This window comes from Dendrobates tinctorius, unplaced genomic scaffold (assembly GCF_039654945.1).
Source record: "Dendrobates tinctorius isolate UK_male_01 unplaced genomic scaffold, ASM3965494v1 ptg000081l, whole genome shotgun sequence".
Taxonomy (NCBI): domain Eukaryota; kingdom Metazoa; phylum Chordata; class Amphibia; order Anura; family Dendrobatidae; genus Dendrobates; species Dendrobates tinctorius.
In genome coordinates, this window is record NW_027361749.1 from 13,581,564 (window position 1) to 13,602,349 (window position 20,786).

Genomic DNA, 20,786 nt, shown 5'->3' on the forward strand with positions numbered 1-20,786 from the left:
GCCAGTAAAAACACTTAAAAAACCGCTTACGTGTGCACACACCCTTAAGGTCACTGGCCTTCAGATATCCCTGGATCCCAAATGTTATCTCCTAAATATTCTACCATTTCAGAAAAGTCATTAATCCAAAACAGCTCCTACTACACATGGCCACTTTTGCTAGATGTCTGACATCATGTAAATGGAGGTTGATCCACTTACATAAAATAAATGAATTATACGCACAGACACAAGATGTAGGAAACATGGAATACCTTACACCCCTATTAAATAACACAGTCGAGCACTCTGATGGAGTCTGATCTCTTTTGGACACATATTGGGTACAAAGAGATTGTTAATGTACACAGCTATGAAAACTAGTTTAGGAAGCTCATGCTGAGTTAGAATTGCTCCCTAATTCCACCCCCCCCACACACAATCTTTTTTTTCTGTGTCATTAGCTATGTTCAGTTATAAGATGTGACCCGTTTGGTGTTGAGTTCATCCATTGCTGATGGCAGTTTTCTATGTTGATTTGATATCTATTGAGTGCATCTACTTTGGGTTGTGTCTTTTTCTAAATCTGTAACTTCATTTCTGAAAATTCAATAAAAAGGAGTTCTTAAAAAGAACAAAAAAAAAAAAAAACATGCCTTGTAATCTCTAAGTGGTGCCATACCTTCCTCTACAGATTTTGTAAAGTTAATCAAGAGTGCCGATAACCCTCTCAAACATCCAGCTACCACTGAAAACTTGGGCTGCCTTGTAGATGACGTCATCTAGAAAGAAGCAGTAAAAAAGGAAAAATGAAATACTTCAATACAGAAAATATATATCATATATCAAAATGGATTGGTGATCACTTGACCAAAATATAACCATTTGATAAGCTGTTCAAATATCCTGTACAGAAGCTATACGGTCTTCTAATCTGGCGCTCGAGGAGGGTCCCACACACATTCATCAGAAGAATAACTCCAATAGCACAGATATTCCCCTGGGACAGACGTTACAGCTACACCAGCGCCTTAGGCTGCCGCTTCTCCAGCTCATTTTCCATATATCTGTAATCCATCCGATGAGGGTCCAGATATGTGGACCAAAAACATCTGTATTATTTTGGACAGCATTAAAATTAAAATTTTGCACTTTGGGGGTGCCGAGTTATTCTTCTTCTGAAATATACTACAGTGTTTGTATACATGATAAGACTGCGGACCAAGCTGCACCCAAACCTCAGTTATAGCATGGTGAATCCAACAGAGTAAAAGTCACCACCTATATTAAAAAAAAAAGTTTTTTTCCCCAACAGGTTTTGAAAGTGCACTGCTTTCTTTGTCAGGCCTCACCAACATCACAAGGCATATCAAAATATTAAAATTACCGGCATATCAATATTCAAACTGCAGGCTGAACTATCAAAAGGTCCAACCTCTAAGGCATCACAAGACATTCCCCAATGAAAGGAGTTGTCTGAGCAAATGTTCACAAATACAGTGTACATATAAAGTGTATGTATGCAGGACAGCAGGGACAAGCGGCAGAAAAAACGCCCCATTAGAATCCCTCTATAATGTTTTTAGATCCCTTGGGGAAAAGAAACATGGATGAAACTGTGCACAAACTCTTAATATGAATATTGGAAAGTGTTTATACCAGTACCTGTCCTTTTAATTCTCCCAGATAGGCTCGATAGAGTTTCTCTGAATTGTTCAGCATATCACTAGGTTGCACTTCGCCCAGAATTCCCAGTAGCTCATAAACTTTTTCTAAAACTACAGAACACACAAGATTAGAAGACAAAATATCACATTGACTAAAGATTACAGCAATAAAAGGCCAACTTTGAAAATAGCAGTTTCATCAGCGCACCTTGTCAGTGGTAAATGTATGTGGTATAGCATATACTGTACCACAAACAAGAGGAACAACTTGTAGGTCTTCGACCTGTTTCACACTTCAGTTTTTGTCCATCAGTCAAGATCCGCCGTTTTGCAAAAAAAACGGATCCGCTATTTTGTTTGGCGGATCCGTTTTTTTCCCATTGAGTTGCATTACCGGCGGATCTTGACGGATGGCCATCCGTTTTTTTGCAGATCGGCCAAAATTTTGCCGTCCGCTGACATGCCCGAATGGAGCATGTAACGTTTAAGTCTGTTCTGGCGCCTGGAAAAAAAAAAAAAATCTCTCTCAAAAAAACGGGCGGTGGCATCCGTTCACATCAGTTAGCAACGGATCCGCTTTCTGCCATTTTGGCGGATTTTAACTGACACAAAAAAACTGAAGTGTGAAACAGGCCTTCCTCCAACCAAATCAGTTTCTGTTTTTGATAAACTAGGCAACGCATTCTCACAGGCATCAATGACAGCATGTGAATGATACCGGGGTATAGCCATTAGTGTGCAAGAAAGCCCGGAGTCATATGACTGACTATGAATGCAGAAACAGAAACGTAAGACTGAAACAAGACCACTACTTCACAGGAAAGACAGCGGGCCAGCTATCATAGAAGAGACAGCGGGTCAGCTATCATAGAAGAGACAGCGGGTCAGCTATCATAGAAGAGACAGCGGGCCAGCTATCATAGAAGAGAGAGCGGGTCAGCTATCATAGAAGAGACAGCGGGTCAGCTATCATAGAAGAGACAGCGGGTCAGCTATCATAGAAGAGACAGCGGGTCAGCCATCATAGAAGAGACAGCGGGTCAGCTATCATAGAAGAGACAGCGGGTCAGCTATCATAGAAGAGACAGCGGGTCAGCTATCATAGAAGAGACAGCGGGTCAGCTATCATAGAAGAGACAGCGGGTCAGCTATCAGAGAAGAGACAGCGGGTCAGCTATCAGAGAAGAGACAGCGGGTCAGCTATCAGAAGAGACAGCGGGTCAGCTATCAGAGAAGAGACAGCGGGTCAGCTATCAGAGAAGAGACAGCGGGTCAGCTATCACAAAAGAGACAGCGGGTCAGCTATCAGAGAAGAGACAGCGGGTCAGCTATCAGAGAAGAGACAGCGGGTCAGCTATCAGAGAAGAGAGAGCGGGTCAGCTATCAGAGAAGAGAGAGCGGGTCAGCTATCATAGAAGAGACAGCGGGTCAGCTATCAGAGAAGAGACAGCGGGTCAGCTATCAGAGAAGAGACAGCGGGCCAGCTATCATAGAAGAGACAGCGGGTCAGCTATCATAGAAGAGAGAGCGGGTCAGCTATCATAGAAGAGAGAGCGGGTCAGCTATCATAGAAGAGACAGCGGGTCAGCTATCAGAGAAGAGACAGCGGGTCAGCTATCAGAGAAGAGACAGCGGGTCAGCTATCAGAGAAGAGACAGCGGGTCAGCTATCAGAGAAGAGACAGCGGGTCAGCTATCAGAGAAGAGACAGCGGGTCAGCTATCAGAGAAGAGACAGCGGGTCAGCTATCAGAGAAGAGACAGCGGGTCAGCTATCAGAGAAGAGACAGCGGGTCAGCTATCAGAGAACAGACAGCGGGTCAGCTATCAGAGAACAGACAGCGGGTCAGCTATCAGAGAACAGACAGCGGGTCAGCTATCATAGAAGAGACAGCGGGTCAGCTATCAGAGAAGAGACAGCGGGTCAGCTATCAGAGAAGAGACAGCAGGCCAGCTATCACAGAAGAGACAGCGGGTCAGCTATCAGAGAAGAGACAGCGGGTCAGCTATCATAGAAGAGACAGTGGGTCAGCTATCATTGAAGAGACAGCGGGTCAACTATCATTGAAGAGACAGCAGGTCAGCTATCAAAGAAGAGACAGCGGGTCAGCTATTATAGATGAGGCAGCGGGTCAGCTATCATTGAAGAGACAGCGGGTCAGCTATAGAAAATACAGCGGGTCAGCTATCATAGAAGAGACAGCGGGTCAGCTTTCACAGGAAAGACAGCGGGTCAGCTATCATAGAAGAGACAGCGGGTCAGCTATCATAGAAAAGACAGCGGGTCAGCTATCATAGAAAAGACAGCGGGTCAGCAATCATAGAAGAGACAGGGGGTCAGCTATCACAGAAGAGACAGCGGGTCAGCCATCATAGAAGAAACAGTGGGTCAGCTATCATAGAAGAGACAGCGGGTCAGCAATCATAGAAGAGACAGGGGGTCAGCTATCACAGAAGAGACAGCGGGTCAGCCATCATAGAAGAGACAGTGGGTCAGCTATCATAGACGAGACAGAGGGTCAGCTATCACAGGAAAGACAGCGGGTCAGCTATCATAGAGGAGACAGCGGGTCAGCTATCAAAGAGACAGCGGGTCAGCTATCATAGAAGAGACAGCGGGTCAGCTATCATAGAAGAGACAGCGGGTCAGCTATCATAGAAGAGATAGCGGGTCAGCTATCATAGAAGAGACAGGGGGTCAGGTTTCATAGAAGAGACAGCGGGTCAGCTATCATAGAAGAGACAGCGGGTCAGCTATCACAGAAGAGACAGCGGGTCAGCAATCATAGAAGAGACAGGGGGTCAGCTATCACAGAAGAGACAGCGGGTCAGCCATCATAGAAGAAACAGTGGGTCAGCTATCATAGAAGAGACAGCGGGTCAGCAATCATAGAAGAGACAGGGGGTCAGCTATCACAGAAGAGACAGCGGGTCAGCCATCATAGAAGAGACAGTGGGTCAGCTATCATAGACGAGACAGAGGGTCAGCTATCACAGGAAAGACAGCGGGTCAGCTATCATAGAGGAGACAGCGGGTCAGCTATCAAAGAGACAGCGGGTCAGCTATCATAGAAGAGACAGCGGGTCAGCAATCATAGAAGAGACAGGGGGTCAGCTATCACAGAAGAGACAGCGGGTCAGCCATCATAGAAGAGACAGTGGGTCAGCTATCATAGACGAGACAGAGGGTCAGCTATCACAGGAAAGACAGCGGGTCAGCTATCATAGAGGAGACAGCGGGTCAGCTATCAAAGAGACAGCGGGTCAGCTATCATAGAAGAGACAGCGGGTCAGCTATCATAGAAGAGACAGCGGGTCAGCTATCATAGAAGAGATAGCGGGTCAGCTATCATAGAAGAGACAGGGGGTCAGGTTTCATAGAAGAGACAGCGGGTCAGCTATCATAGAAGAGACAGCGGGTCAGCTATCACAGAAGAGACAGCGGGTCAGCTATCATAGAAGAGACAGCGGGTCAGCTATCATAGAAGAGACAGCGGGTCAGCTATCATAGAAGAGACAGCAGGTCAGCCATCATAGAAGAGACAGCGGGTCAGCCATCATAGAAGAGACAGCGGGTCAGCTATCAGAGAAGAGACAGCGGGTCAGCCATCACAGAAGAGACAGCGGGTCAGCCATCATAGAAGAGACAGCGGGTCAGCTATCATAGAAGAGACAGGGGGTCAGCTATCATAGAAGAGACAGGGGGTCAGCTATTATAGAAGAGACAGTGGGTCAGCCATCATAGAAGAGACAGCTGGTCAGCCATCATAGAAGAGACAGCGGGTCAGCCATCAGAGAAGAGACAGCGGTTCAGCCATCAGAGAAGAGACAGCGGGTCAGCCATCACAGAAGAGACAGCGGTTCAGCCATCAGAGAAGAGACAGCGGGTCAGCCATCATAGAAGAGACAGCGGGTCAGCCATCATAGATGAGACAGCGGGTCAGCTATCATAGAAGAGACAGGGGGTCAGCTATCATAGAAGAGACGGGGTCAGCTATTATAGAAGAGACAGCGGGTCAGCTATAGAAAATACAGCAGGTCAGCTATCATAGAAGAGACAGCGGGTCAGCTATCAAAGAAGAGACAGGGAGTCAGCTATCATAGAAGAGACGGGGTCAGCTATTATAGAAGAGACAGCGGGTCAGCTATAGAAAATACAGCAGGTCAGCTATCGTAGAAGAGACAGGGGGCCAGCTATCATAGAAGAGACAGCGGGGTCAGCCATAGTAGAAGAGACAGCGGGTCAGCCATCATAGAAGAGACAGCGGGTCAGCTATCATAGAAGAGACAGCGGGTCAGCTATCATAGAAGAGACAGCGGGTCAGCTATTATAGAAGAGACAGCGGGTCAGCTATTATAGAAGAGACAGCAGGTCAGCCATCAGAGAAGAGACAGCGGGTCAGCCATCAGAGAAGAGACAGCGGGTCAGCCATCAGAGAAGAGACAGCGGGTCAGCTATCATAGAAGAGACAGCGGGTCAGCTATCAGAGAAGAGACAGCGGGTCAGCTATCAGAGAAGAGACAGCGGGTCAGCTATCAGAAGAGACAGCGGGTCAGCTATCAGAGAAGAGACAGCGGGTCAGCTATCAGAGAAGAGACAGCGGGTCAGCTATCAGAGAAGAGACAGCGGGTCAGCTATCACAAAAGAGACAGCGGGTCAGCTATCAGAGAAGAGACAGCGGGTCAGCTATCAGAGAAGAGACAGCGGGTCAGCTATCAGAGAAGAGACAGCGGGTCAGCTATCAGAGAAGAGACAGCGGGTCAGCTATCAGAGAAGAGACAGCGGGTCAGCTATCAGAGAAGAGACAGCGGGCCAGCTATCATAGAAGAGAGAGCGGGTCAGCTATCATAGAAGAGACAGCGGGTCAGCTATCATAGAAGAGAGAGCGGGTCAGCTATCATAGAAGAGACAGCGGGTCAGCTATCATAGAAGAGACAGCGGGTCAGCTATCAGAGAAGAGACAGCGGGTCAGCTATCAGAGAAGAGACAGCGGGTCAGCTATCAGAGAAGAGACAGCGGGTCAGCTATCAGAGAAGAGACAGCGGGTCAGCTATCAGAGAAGAGACAGCGGGTCAGCTATCAGAGAAGAGACAGCGGGTCAGCTATCAGAGAAGAGACAGCGGGTCAGCTATCAGAGAACAGACAGCGGGTCAGCTATCAGAGAACAGACAGCGGGTCAGCTATCATAGAAGAGACAGCGGGTCAGCTATCAGAGAAGAGACAGCAGGCCAGCTATCACAGAAGAGACAGCGGGTCAGCTATCAGAGAAGAGACAGCGGGTCAGCTATCATAGAAGAGACAGTGGGTCAGCTATCATTGAAGAGACAGCGGGTCAACTATCATTGAAGAGACAGCAGGTCAGCTATCAAAGAAGAGACAGCGGGTCAGCTATCATTGAAGAGACAGCGGGTCAGCTATAGAAAATACAGCGGGTCAGCTATCATAGAAGAGACAGCGGGTCAGCTTTCACAGGAAAGACAGCGGGTCAGCTATCATAGAAGAGACAGCGGGTCAGCTATCATAGAAAAGACAGCGGGTCAGCTATCATAGAAAAGACAGCGGGTCAGCAATCATAGAAGAGACAGGGGGTCAGCTATCACAGAAGAGACAGCGGGTCAGCCATCATAGAAGAGACAGTGGGTCAGCTATCATAGAAGAGACAGCGGGTCAGCAATCATAGAAGAGACAGGGGGTCAGCTATCACAGAAGAGACAGCGGGTCAGCCATCATAGAAGAGACAGTGGGTCAGCTATCATAGACGAGACAGAGGGTCAGCTATCACAGGAAAGACAGCGGGTCAGCTATCATAGAGGAGACAGCGGGTCAGCTATCAAAGAGACAGCGGGTCAGCTATCATAGAAGAGACAGCGGGTCAGCTATCATAGAAGAGACAGCGGGTCAGCTATCATAGAAGAGATAGCGGGTCAGCTATCATAGAAGAGACAGGGGGTCAGGTTTCATAGAAGAGACAGCGGGTCAGCTATCATAGAAGAGACAGCGGGTCAGCTATCACAGAAGAGACAGCGGGTCAGCTATCATAGAAGAGACAGCGGGTCAGCTATCATAGAAGAGACAGCGGGTCAGCTATCATAGAAGAGACAGCAGGTCAGCCATCATAGAAGAGACAGCGGGTCAGCCATCATAGAAGAGACAGCGGGTCAGCTATCAGAGAAGAGACAGCGGGTCAGCCATCACAGAAGAGACAGCGGGTCAGCCATCATAGAAGAGACAGCGGGTCAGCTATCATAGAAGAGACAGGGGGTCAGCTATCATAGAAGAGACAGGGGGTCAGCTATTATAGAAGAGACAGCGGGTCAGCCATCATAGAAGAGACAGCTGGTCAGCCATCATAGAAGAGACAGCGGGTCAGCCATCATAGAAGAGACAGCGGTTCAGCCATCAGAGAAGAGACAGCGGGTCAGCCATCACAGAAGAGACAGGGGTTCAGCCATCATAGAAGAGACAGCGGTTCAGCCATCAGAGAAGAGACAGCGGGTCAGCCATCATAGAAGAGACAGCGGGTCAGCCATCATAGATGAGACAGCGGGTCAGCTATCATAGAAGAGACAGGGGGTCAGCTATCATAGAAGAGACGGGGTCAGCTATTATAGAAGAGACAGCGGGTCAGCTATAGAAAATACAGCAGGTCAGCTATCATAGAAGAGACAGCGGGTCAGCTATCAAAGAAGAGACAGGGAGTCAGCTATCATAGAAGAGACGGGGTCAGCTATTATAGAAGAGACAGCGGGTCAGCTATAGAAAATACAGCAGGTCAGCTATCGTAGAAGAGACAGGGGGCCAGCTATCATAGAAGAGACAGCGGGGTCAGCCATAGTAGAAGAGACAGCGGGTCAGCCATCATAGAAGAGACAGCGGGTCAGCTATCATAGAAGAGACAGCGGGTCAGCTATTATAGAAGAGACAGCGGGTCAGCTATTATAGAAGAGACAGCAGGTCAGCCATCAGAGAAGAGACAGCGGGTCAGCCATCAGAGAAGAGACAGCGGGTCAGCCATCAGAGAAGAGACAGCGGGTCAGCCATCAGAGAAGAGACAGCGGGTCAGCCATCATAGAAGAAACAGTGGGTCAGCTATCATAGAAGAGACAGGGTTCAGCTATCATAGAAGAGACAGCGGGTCAGCCATCATAGAAGAGACAGCGGGTCAGCTATCATAGAAGAGACAGCAGATATTTGTGTTCTGCAAGTTTTTTCAACTTTTTCACCCATAAACAAAACACAGCAAACGACAGAAAATGCAAAGAGCATAGCAGAAAAAGGCAACCTACCAATCCATGGGGGCAGCTGCCTAGTATAAGATGCACATGGATACGGCTGGTATAGGGCGCCAGTCACACACATGTAGTGCACAAGGATTGGTTAACACAATCAGTGTGCATTTTTCATGCCTGGTGACCCTCCGCCCTCCATGATTTGGTAGGGGTGGGAGTGGTGGTTTCATCAGCATTTCGCCCCGGCGCGCCCTCTGCCTTTATCCTGGGGCTGCTGCATTCTGTAGTACTGTAGTTTTGTTGGTAAATATAGCTGCTTTTTTTTCAAACTTTTACCCACAGAGAATTTTTGAAGTTGAGGGGCAAGTCTACATGTGAATGGATCCAAAATTCAATCCATTCACATCTACACAGAAAGTTCCACCACAGGCTTTGAAAATTGCTGAACAAAATAAAGCAAATGCCGTCCGTCACGTGACGGCTCAGTGAGCGGCATGGTTTGGTGTCCTGCTCTTAAGGCCTCATTCAGATATCCGTTTTGCATGTACATGTTGTAGCCGTTTTTTTGTTGTTTTTTTTTTTTCACGGATACAACATGTACCCATTATAATCTATGCTGCTGTTCACATGTCCCTTTTTTCCAGCTCCGGCAGTGAGACATATCAGCTATTTTGAACAGCTGACATCTGCCCACAATAGGTGCGGACTCGCGATCCACCTGCGGTTATTAACCTGTTAAATGCTGCTGTCAAACGCTGACAGCAAAATTTAACGCGTGCGTCCGGCCATTGGGCCGGAAATACACGAACCGCTGGCCACCGTCACGTGATCGGCATAACAACCAGAGATCTCCTTGAGACCTCTATGGTTGTTGATGCAGGATTGCTATGATAGCAATGCAGTAATTCTGCTACATAGAGGCGATCTGAGCATCGCCTCTATGTAGCAGATTTAATCAAGTTGTGGCAGCTTCTAGCCTCCCATGCTATTGAAGCATGCCAAAAGTAAAAAAAAAAAGTTTTAAAAATATAAAAAAAAATAAAAAAAAATTAAAGTTTAAATCACCCCCTTTCGCGCCATTCAAAATAAAACAAAATAAAATCAAAAATACACATATTTGGTATCGCCATGTTCAGAATCACCCAATCAATAAAAAAAAAAAAAAAATAACCTGATCGCTAAACGGTGCAGCGAGAAAAAATCTACACGCCAGAATTACATTTTTTGGGTTGCCGTGACATTGCTTTAAAATGCAATAGCGGGAGATCAAAAGAACATATCTGCACAAATGTATCATTAACCCCTTTACCCCCAAAGGTGGTTTGCATGTTCATGACCGGGCCAATTTTTACAATTCTGACCACTATCCCTTTATGAGTTAATAACTCTGAAACGCTTCCATGGATCCCGGTGATTTTGACACTGTTTTCTTGTGACATATTGTACTTCACGTAAGTGGTAAAATTTCATTGATATAACTTGCATTTATTTGTGAAAAAAACGGAAATTTTCCAACTTTGAATTTTTATGCCCTTAAATAACAGAGATATGTCACACAAAAAACTTAAGTAACATTTCCCACATATTTACTTTACATCAGCACAATTTTGGAACCACAATGTTTTTTTGTTAGGAAGTTATAAGGGTAAGGCTACTTTCACACATCAGTTTTTTGCCGTCAGGCAGGATCCGGCTTTTTTTAGAAAAAACGGATCCGGCATAAATTTTGGAGAACTGTAGAAACGGATCCGGTTTTTTGCTGGATCCGTCTCTGTTCCTGGCGGCTGGCCAATTGGATCTGAGCATGCGCAGACTTAAAAAAACCGGATCCGGTGGCTGGATCCGTCTTTTTCTGGATCCGGCGCATTCCAGCGCCCATAGACTTTCATTGTAGCAAAAAGCTGGAAGCGCCGGATCCGGCGCTTCCGGCTTTTTCGCCGGAGACAAAAAACGTTACAGTAGACGTTTTTTCCAGACGCCGGAATGAGACAAGTTGCCGGATCCGGCAAAAAACGGATGAAACGCAATGCCATCCGGCACGATCCGGCGCTAATGCAAGTCAATGGGGAAAAACCGGATCCGGCATTGCATTTTGCCGGATCCGGTTTTACAAAAAAAAGCTGGATCGCACCTGAAGGCAAAAAACTGATGTGTGAAAGAGGCCTTAAAAGTTAACCAGCGATTTCTCATTTTTACAACACCATTTTATTTTTACGGACCACTTCACATTTGAAGTCACTTTGAGGAGTCTATATGATAGAAAATACTCAAAAGTGACACCATTCTAAAAACTGCACCCCTCAAGGTGCTGAAAACCACATTCAAGAAGTTTATTAACCCTTCAGGTGCTTCACAGGAATTTTTTTGAAAATTTTGATATTTTTGCCCCCAATTTTTTATTTTCCTAAGGGTAACAGGAGAAATTGGACCCCAAAAGTTGTTTTGCAATTTGTCCTGAGTAGGCTGATACCCCATATGTGGGGGTGAAGCACTGTTTGGGCGCATGGGAGAGCTTGGAAGGGAAGGAGCACCATTTGACTTTTTCAACGCAGAATTGGCTGGAATTGAGATCAGACGCCATGTTGCGTTTGGAGAGCACCTGATGTGCCCAAACAGTGGAAACCCCCCAATTCTAACTCCAACCCTAACCCCAACACACCCCTAACCCTAATCTCAGCCCTAACCCTAGCCCTAACGGGAAAATGGAAATGCATACATTTTTTTAAAATTGTATTATTTTTCCCTAACTAAGGGGGTGATAATGGGGGGTTTGATTTACTATTTATGGCGGTTTTTATGTTTGGCAGCTGTCATACGCTAAAATACGCTTTTTATTGTAAAAATAGTTTTTGCATCACCACATTTTGAGACCTATAATTTTTCCATATTTTGACCTACCGAGTCATGTGAGGTCTTATTTTTTGCCTAACGAGTTCACATTTTTATTGGTACCATTTTCGGGCACGTGACATTTTTTGATTGCTTTTTATTCCGATTTTTGGGACGCAGAATGAACAAAAACCAGCATTTCAAGAATTTCTTTTGGGGGGTGCGTTTACACTGTTCTGCGTGCGTACGGTAAAATTGATAAAGCGGCTTTAATCTTCGGGTCAGTACGATTACAGAGATACCTCATTTATGTCATTTTTTATGTTTTGACACTTTTATGCAATGAAAACAATTTTATATAAAAAATTATTATTTTTGCATCGCTTTATTCTGTGAGCTATAACTTCTTATTTATTCGCTGATGACGCTGTGTGGTGGCTCGTTTTTTGCGGGACAAGATGACGTTTTCAGCGGTACCATGGTTATTTCTATCCGTCTTTTTGATCGCACATTATTGCACTTTTTGTTCGCCAGTATGATGATAATAAAGCATTATTTTTTGCTTTGTTTTTTTTTTTTTTTTAAGGGATTCGCTACAGGGATTAACTAATGGGACAGTTTTATATACTAAATATGTGTACTTTTATTGTTTTTTTCTGTTATTTCCAAAAAATGAATTTATTAGGGAATTTTTTTTTTTTTATTTATTTAGCGATTTTTTTTTTTTTTTTTTTATCATAAAGGTTTTTATTGAGTTTTCAGAAAAAATACAAACTTCTCATACAAAAACATCAAGAACAGGAGCAATGAGTAGCAAGAGGTGGAATAACCTCGAGCCATTATTAGAATATCAATCTGGGACATTAAATACCCCTTCCAACAACAACTTGAACATAGAAGCGGGGAGGGGGGGGGGAGGGGGAAGGGGAAGCAGCTCTACATGCATGGCATTCTTAGGCACAATCAATTTATTTATGGTGTAGGTGTCTGTATCTGGGGGAGGGCCGTTGCATAAAGGGAAGTGGCCCACGGATGCCATTGTTTAAAGTCTCACCGTTCTCTTCTCTAGATTGGGGGTCAAGTTGGTTTCGTATAGCCAGTGTAGGTTGGTCCTCTCAATTAGTTCTGTTTTTGTAGGGGGGCTCACCGACCTCCACTTGTATGCCACACAGTACCTGCCGGCTATGAGAATGTGAGAAATGATATTTTTTAAAAGATCCGGGATCCCATCTAGGCCAATGTGTAGCACCGCTAAGGTTGGGTTTGGGGAAAGACGGAGACTAGTAACCTCATGGATTAGATTGAACACCTCCTGCCAGAAGTTAGATAACTTAGGGCAAAACCACCACATATGACACAAGGTGCCCCTGTGGTTGCATCCCCTCCAGCACAAAGGTGACATATGTGGGGAAAAAGAAGCCAGTTTAGTAGGGGAGTTGTACCACCGCAGATGAACCTTTTTTAATTGCTCTATGTGATTGAGACATGAAGAGAATTTGTGGATCCATTTTGAGGCCGCGAACCATTCTTGCGACGGAAGCTGAGAGGCTAGATCTTTTTCCCATTTGAGCATATACGGCAATTGTTTGTCCGGTTCCGGGGAGTTTAGCAGGTTATGGATGTATGAAAGGCCTTTGATTTTGCTATTTTGAAAGAATTTTTTAATTGCGGCGTGGTCGGCTGTTGTGGGAACCGGTAGGTGAGGAGCGGACTGAAGGAAGTGACGTATTTGAAAAAACTGGAATAAACTGTGTCGGGGGAGGTTAAATTTAACACACATTTCTGAGTACGGGAGTAGGACGCCTTCTCTATAGAGATCTGCTAGGGTAATTGGACCTCCAGGTGTCCAGGCGGCAAGATTCAAATTCGGAATGAAGGCTTCCAGCGATCTAAGGGGAAGGCTGGGACCTAGAGCCTGTGACACTGGCTTGCTCCATAAGGACCAAGCTTTCTTTAGAGCTGCTGTGGTGGGTAGAAGATCGCCGGGGGGCGAAGGGGTTAGGAGCAGGGAGTCTATGAATTGTTTAGGGGAGTGGGCCTGTGCCCAGGTGTACTCAATCTGTAACCATCTCAAGTCTGAATCATTCTTCCACCAATCTCGAGCCGGTTCCAGGATAGCAGCTCTGTGATATGTTAGAATATTAGGAATACCCATTCCTCCACCACTGAACGGGGCATGCATACATCTCAGGGCTATTCTAGGTTTTTTCCCAGCCCATATAAATTTACTCATTAGCGAATAAATTTTGGTGAGATACCGTTGCGGAATTGTTAGGGGCAGGCACCGAAGTAGGTAGATAATTTTTGGGAGACAGATCATTTTAAAAGTCTGCATTCTCGCCACCCAAGAGAGCGGGAGAAGAGAAAGGCGAGTAAGTTCTTTATCCAATGAGGTGTGCAGGGTCAGCAGATTTTTCCGGATCACGGAGTGTAGCGGGGCCAGTATAATACCCAGGTAGGGGATTCCCTCGTCTTCCCATTTGAAAGGGTAAAGATGAGAAAGAGTGGCTCTGGTAGAGGCTGGCAAGAAGAGCGGAAAAATTAAGGACTTGGTAATATTAAGCTTGTAATACGAGACTTGAGCGAAGGAGGACAGGATCTCCATTACGTGTTGTAGGGACACCTCTACATTAGTGCATGATAAAATCACGTCATCTGCATATAGACTGACCACATGATTTATACTCCCCACTCGAATCCCCGAGATCCGAGGGCATTCACGGATAGTCTGCGCCAGAGGCTCTATAGCAAGGGCATAGATGATAGGGGAGAGCGGACACCCCTGGCGTGTCCCATTGGTTAATTCAAAACTCCGAGATATAAATCCGGATGCCAGAACTTTAGCGTTAGGGTTAGAGTACAGCGCCATTATGGCATTAAGTATGGGGCCTTTGAAACCAAACTTGGCCAGAACAGATTTCAGATATCCCCAGTGCACCCTGTCGAACGCCTTCTCTGCGTCCAGGGACAGGAATACACTGGGGATTTTCCTCCCCTCAGCCACCGCAATCAGATCCAGCATACGTCTCGTCCCATCTTTCGCCTGCCTCCCCGCCACAAACCCCACTTGATCCGGGGAAATCAGTGATGGAAGAACTTTATGTATTCTAGCTGAGATTATTTTGGCGTACAATTTTAAGTCGCAGTTTAGGAGGGATATTGGCCTGAAGTTTCCTGGTGAAATAGGGGGTTTTCCTGGTTTTGGCAGGGTAGTTATAATGGCCTCTAGATTATTTGGTGAAATATCTGCTGTGGCTCGCCAAGAGGAGAAAAGTCTCAGGAGGAAAGGAGACAGGGTTTCAGTGAATTGCCTATAATAGGAGTTAGTGAGGCCGTCTGGGCCTGGAGCTGAATTTCTTTTGGCTGTGGTCACCGCCTGGCGAACCTCTTCCAGAGAAAAAGGGGAATTTAGTTGCTCCAGCTGTACTGCAGATAACCGAGGAAGATTAATATTGTTTAAGAAGGAATTAATTGCCGTTTGGGTAGGTTTTGGGGCAGTGGGGTCATTTTTAAGGTTGTAGAGAGACTGGTAAAAGTCAGCGAATGCGTTGGCTATTTCCGTTGGGTTGCGTATTGTGGCATTAGAACCCGTCACGAGGTATTCAATTTTATTTTGCATTTCTCGTTTTTTAACCCTCCTGGCTAGTAAGGCACCCGCCCTGTCACCCATCACATAGTACCGCTGTTTGAGGGATCTTAAGTTTTTCTCATAGTCTGCCATCAACACCTGGCGGAGCTGTGTTCTTAGTTTCCTGAGTTCATCAGATGTCGACAAGTTTGGGGCAGATTTATTGTGGGCTTCCAAAAGTACTATGTGGGACAGTAGAGCTTTGTAAGTTGCCTGACGCCTCCTCTTCTCCCTAGTGGCAATTTTGATGAATGATCCCCTAATATAGGCCTTGTGTGCAGACCAAAGCGTTTCCTCTGTTACCTCCTTGTTATCATTAAAGTTAAAAAACTCTGCGAGGTCGGCCTGCAACTCCTCAGAGATTTGTCTACAGGCTAGGAGGGAGTCATTCATGCGCCACCGGGCAAAAACAGGCGCGCGGTTTTGCTCCTGAACTGTCAGGTATATGGGGGCGTGGTCCGACCAAGCTATAAGTCCAATTTTTGAATCTGAGCAATCCATAATAAGTGAGCTATCAACCAAAAAGTAGTCCAATCTGCTGTAAGAGGTGAACCGAGGCGAGAAGAATGTGTAGTCCCTCTCATTTGCATGTTGGTATCTCCATATATCATGGAGATGCCTTTCTGAAATTATTGTGCTCATCTCCTTCCTCTTTACAGCAGTATTGGAGCAATCCAGAGTGCTGGACATTACCATGTTAAAATCCCCGCAGATTATTTGCTTACTCTCTTTAACGGATGAAAGCTTGGAAAGAAACCTCCGCAAAAAGCTGATCTGACCAGAGTTGGGGGCGTAAACGGTTGCAATAGTATACTTAGATCCATTTATGGAGCAATTAATAATGGCGTATCTACCGTCAGGGTCTAAATGTTGTGAATGTAGTGTGAACGCAACAGTATTTTTTACACAAATGAATACTCCAGCCTTTTTTTTTTTTTTCCACAAGACAGCAGTATGAAAGGAAATTTAGCATTATTTAACCTGTGCGAGTCCCCTCGGAGGAGATGAGACTCCTGACCACATATTACATCACATTTGGATTTAACCACTTCCCGCCAAAACATGGATCTCTTGGCTGGCGAGTTCAGACCCCTAACATTTATAGACATACAGTTCAGTACCATTGTACATGAAAAAAAAAGTCTCTTGCCTAGAGCTGCAGGGGGAAAAGGAAGGTTAGGCAGGAAAGAGATAACACTAACAATATTGACATCACTAACATTACTGATGTAGGGAGCATCAGTCCACAAAGAAAAAAGCCCAAAAAAGGGGCCTGCGGTATGGTGGAAATTTACCGCCATGGGGGTTCAGGGTCCTGGTTGAACAGAACCAGCGGACCTTAAAAGTAGCAACTAAGTCTCAGCCGCGACTCAAACATATCACATAACTCACACGACGGACCAATCTTCATTCACTTTATCCTGTTGGGATGATCCTGTAGCTCTTGGAGATCTGGCCGGGAGATTTGCCAAGTTCCATGAGGATAGGAGCTTTGCCAACTGCTGTGGGGAATGGCAGGCGTGGGTATTTCCTGCTCGGAAAAGCAGGATCTTTACAGGGAAACCCCATCTATAGGATATAGCTTCATCCCTGAGAACTTTGGTATAAGGAGCAAATTCCCTCCTTTTTGCCAGGGTTCCTGCAGACAGATCTGGAAAAATGGACAGGTGCCGGAATTGCTCAGACAGAGGGGGTCTCTTTCTCAGGGCTTGCAGCAGGGCTTCTTTGGTCTTGTAAAAGTGCAGGCGAGCTAAAGTGTCCCGAGGGACATCAGCACTGAGGGATTTAGGCTTAGGGACTCTGTGTATTCTGTCCAACAGGAAATCAGTTGCAGTCAGGTCTGGGAGCAGCTCCTGCAGCAAGGAGCCCAGAAAACTCTGTAGCCCCTTGTCTGGTATGGCCTCTGGAATTCCTCTGATTCTTATATTATTTCGGCGGGACCTGTCCTCTAAATCCAAGACCTTGGTATGGAGCTTTTGCACTTGTTCCTCCAGTGCTGCATTGGCATCAATGAGGCTATTGTGTGACTTTGTCAGCTCCCCCATTTTAGATTCAATATGTGCTGTACGGCTGCCTATGGCAGTGATATCTCCCCTCAGCTCAGCCACCATATCTTTCCAATCCTGTTTCTGCATTGTACCTTTGGTAAGCGGTATATCTGCAGCGTCTGTGTCCAAGTCTGGGCCTGCTGTGGATCCCCTCCTGGATGAGCGTGAGGAAGCTGTGGAGGAGGATGCTGCCGCCATTTTCCCTCGCCCCGTGCTGGAGAAGAAGTCTGTAACTTTCGCCGGGGACGGCTTCTTCTGGGATTTTCCCCTTGGCATGCTACGATCCTGGATACCTCCGCAGCACTCCCCCCCCGTGTGCAGAGAGATTGGTGCCGCTGGCGAGCCGCAATGAGCCGATTAGGAGTCGAAGTGGCTGGAGCTCAGCAGCTAAGTGACCGGTGCCATTAGCAAGCAGGCCACGCCCCCTATTTAGCGATTTTTTTATAAATTATTTTTACACTTTTTTTTTTTAAACTTTATTAGATTGTCCCGGGGGGGGGGGGGGGGTATCACTGTCATGTGTCAGATCGCTGATCTGTCACATCACAGAGTGCTGTGACAGATCAGCGATCTGATACAGGCACTGCAGAAGGCTTCCTCATGCCGGCGCTCTGCAGGCAGTGAGGAAGCCGGCTCCCTGCAGGCCCCGCCGCCATATTGGATCCGGGGACCTGCAGGGAAGGAGGCCCCCGCAGCAGCGCTGCACATCGCGCTGCTGCGAGGGTCTTAGGGAAGAATGGAGGGAGCCCCCTCCCTGCCGATGCTTCCCTAAACCCCCGGTACACTGCGATTGTGTTTGATCGCAGTGTGCCAGGGGTTAACGTGCCAGGGGTGGTCCTGAACCGCCCCTGACACATAGTGCCGGGTGGCAGCTGAGATAATCAGCTGACACCCGGCCGCGATCAGCGGCGCTCCCCCCGTGAGCGCCGCTGATCGCTGTGACGTACTATCCCGTCCATGGGCATAGGGGCCCGGGTCCCATGGACAGGATAGTACGTCAGATGTCAGGAAGGGGTTAAAAACGTCAGCTCAGCGTGCAAAAAAATAAGCCTTCACACAACCCGAGATCATGAAAAGTGGAGATGCTACGGGTCTCGGAAAATGGTGCAATTTTTATTGTTTTTTTTAGCAAACTTTGGAAATTTTTTCACCACTTAGACAAAAAAGAACCTAGACATGTTTGGGGTCTATGAACTTGTAATGACCGGGAGAATCATAATGGCCGGTCAATTTTTGCATTTACTGAACCTAGCAAAAAAGCCAGTGTGGGATTGCACTTTTTTATTTACAATTTCTCTACACTTGGAATTTTTTTCCCCATTTTCCAGGACATGACATCGTAAAACCAATGATGTCGTTCAAAAGTACAACTTGTCCCGCAAAAAATAAGCCCTCAATTGGCCATATTGATGGAAAAATAAAAAAGTTATGTCTCTGAGAAGGGGAGCGAAAAACGAAAATGCAAAACCTTAAAAAGCTCCGCTCATGAAGGGGTTGAACATAGACATGTGAATGAGGCCCAAGATGGAACTTAATGTAGGAAATTAAGAAAAAAAAAAAAGGAAAATAGCACAAAATTATATAGTCAGACTAAAGATGGCCATCACCATGTAATTGTCACCTTAGGCTAATTTCATATTAGCTTTTTTTGCGCAGCGCATCGTGCCCAATAGAAACGCATGCAAAAACGCATCACGCGTTTTTGCATGTGTTTGCGTTTTTTATGTGCATTCGTTCTCCAGTGTGTAGACGTTCTTACTCTTAAAACGCATGCGCACACAAACGCAGGCGTATGCACGTCCATGCGCACGCCTGCGTTCCCATAGACTGTAATGCGTTTTCGACGCATTCCGTGAGCAAGCGAATGCTTGCGGGGTTTTTTTTCAATGCGGTTGGACGGACCCAAAAATGCAACAGGTTGCGTCTGGTGCGTCTAGACGCACACCTGAAAAAAAACATGCGCACAAAAACGCAGCCAAACGCATGCAAACGCAAGACCATGCGCACGCCATGTTAAACATAGGTGCGCATGACGCATGTGCACGATGCACTGCGCAAAAAAACGCTAATGTGAAACAAGCCTTACATATTATGTCATGCTCCCCTATTAACAAGTTTGAGTACCTCATCCATTCACAACACGAGTACAGTATATGTTTAGTCAAACTGCTCTAATGAAGAATGACATCCTGTTAGTACCAGTAAGGGTGGCAGCGGATAATGTTACCAGTTACTACAAATATGCATTCTTTTCCAGAATCATTGGAGCAGCCCCAGTTGGAGGAGGTACTGAGTTTACATATCTTGTGTAAGGTCCTCTCTCTATACCTATCTATCTATAAGAATGCATATTTGTAGCAACTGGTACATTATAAGCTGCCACCCTTAGTAGTACTAACAGAAGGTGATTCTTCATTAGAGCAGTTCAAGTAAACATATACTCGTGTTGTGAATGGATGAAATACATACGTATACATACATATATACACACTGATCAAAACAATAAAGGGAACACTTAAACATAATGTAATTAAAAGTCAATCACACTTCTGTGATATTAACCTGTCCAGTTATGAAGCAACACCAATTGTGTATCGATTCTTCCAGCTGTTGTGCAAATGGAACAGAGAACAGGTAGAAATTATAGGCAATTAGCAAAACCACCTCTATAAAGGAGTGGTTCTGCAAGGGGTGACCACAGACCATTTCTCATCCTTTTTAGCTGTTTTGGTCACTTTTGCATTTTCTCGTTGCTCTCACGCTTAGAGGTACTATACAGTGAAATGAGGTGGTGTCTACCGCAGAACTGCGGATGGAACAGCAATATAAGCTGTGACAAGAAGGGTAGCTCAGCTGTGTCTGTCAGCACAGTGTCCAGAGATAGGAGCAGATACTAGTGTGAAGTACAGTATTCATATGTACGGGACATCTTGTTCTTTAGACTCCATTTTTGTGCTTGCGATGCCATTTTGTTGTTTATGAGTTAAATTTTGTAACTTAACTAGATGAAAGTTCACGGCTGTTATGAAACCAGACTGTTCCAGCTTGTACAAGATATGAGATATGAGATGAGACCCTAAAAGAATGTGCTATTGTTCTATATTCTACATCACGCAGCTGGGGACATATTCCGATTTTCTTGCAATACTATTGGCTTAAATATTACGATTCTATTGGTAGCTGTATACTTTGCATAATTAAGCAGAATGCTATGTAATGTGAGATTCAGTAAAGGGGCTCAGTGATCTGCCTCGATCCTCCCGTACAGAGACCAACGTCTCCGTGTGGTCATTCCCAGTTGCTAGCAACGCCCTGTAAATTAATTTGGAAATCACTGGCTCAACCGTGAAGGGTTAATTTAGCCCTACCTCAACACCAGGAGACAGGCCAGAACAACAGGAGACGTG

The 20,786-nt window shown here is 45.9% G+C and overlaps 1 protein-coding gene across 2 annotated transcripts in view; it reads right to left on the reverse strand.

The window, feature by feature from the left end:
* PRKDC (protein kinase, DNA-activated, catalytic subunit) overlaps positions 1 to 20,786 on the reverse strand; it is a 503,687-nt gene that overhangs the window by 431,797 nt on the left and 51,104 nt on the right. For both annotated transcript variants that reach the window (XM_073583775.1, XM_073583776.1), the window contains exons 6-7: positions 1,645 to 1,757; positions 662 to 761 (exon numbers count right to left, since the gene is read on the reverse strand). In XM_073583775.1, the coding sequence (XP_073439876.1) occupies positions 662 to 761; positions 1,645 to 1,757 (213 nt within the window). The remainder of the gene's footprint in view (positions 1 to 661; positions 762 to 1,644; positions 1,758 to 20,786) is intronic.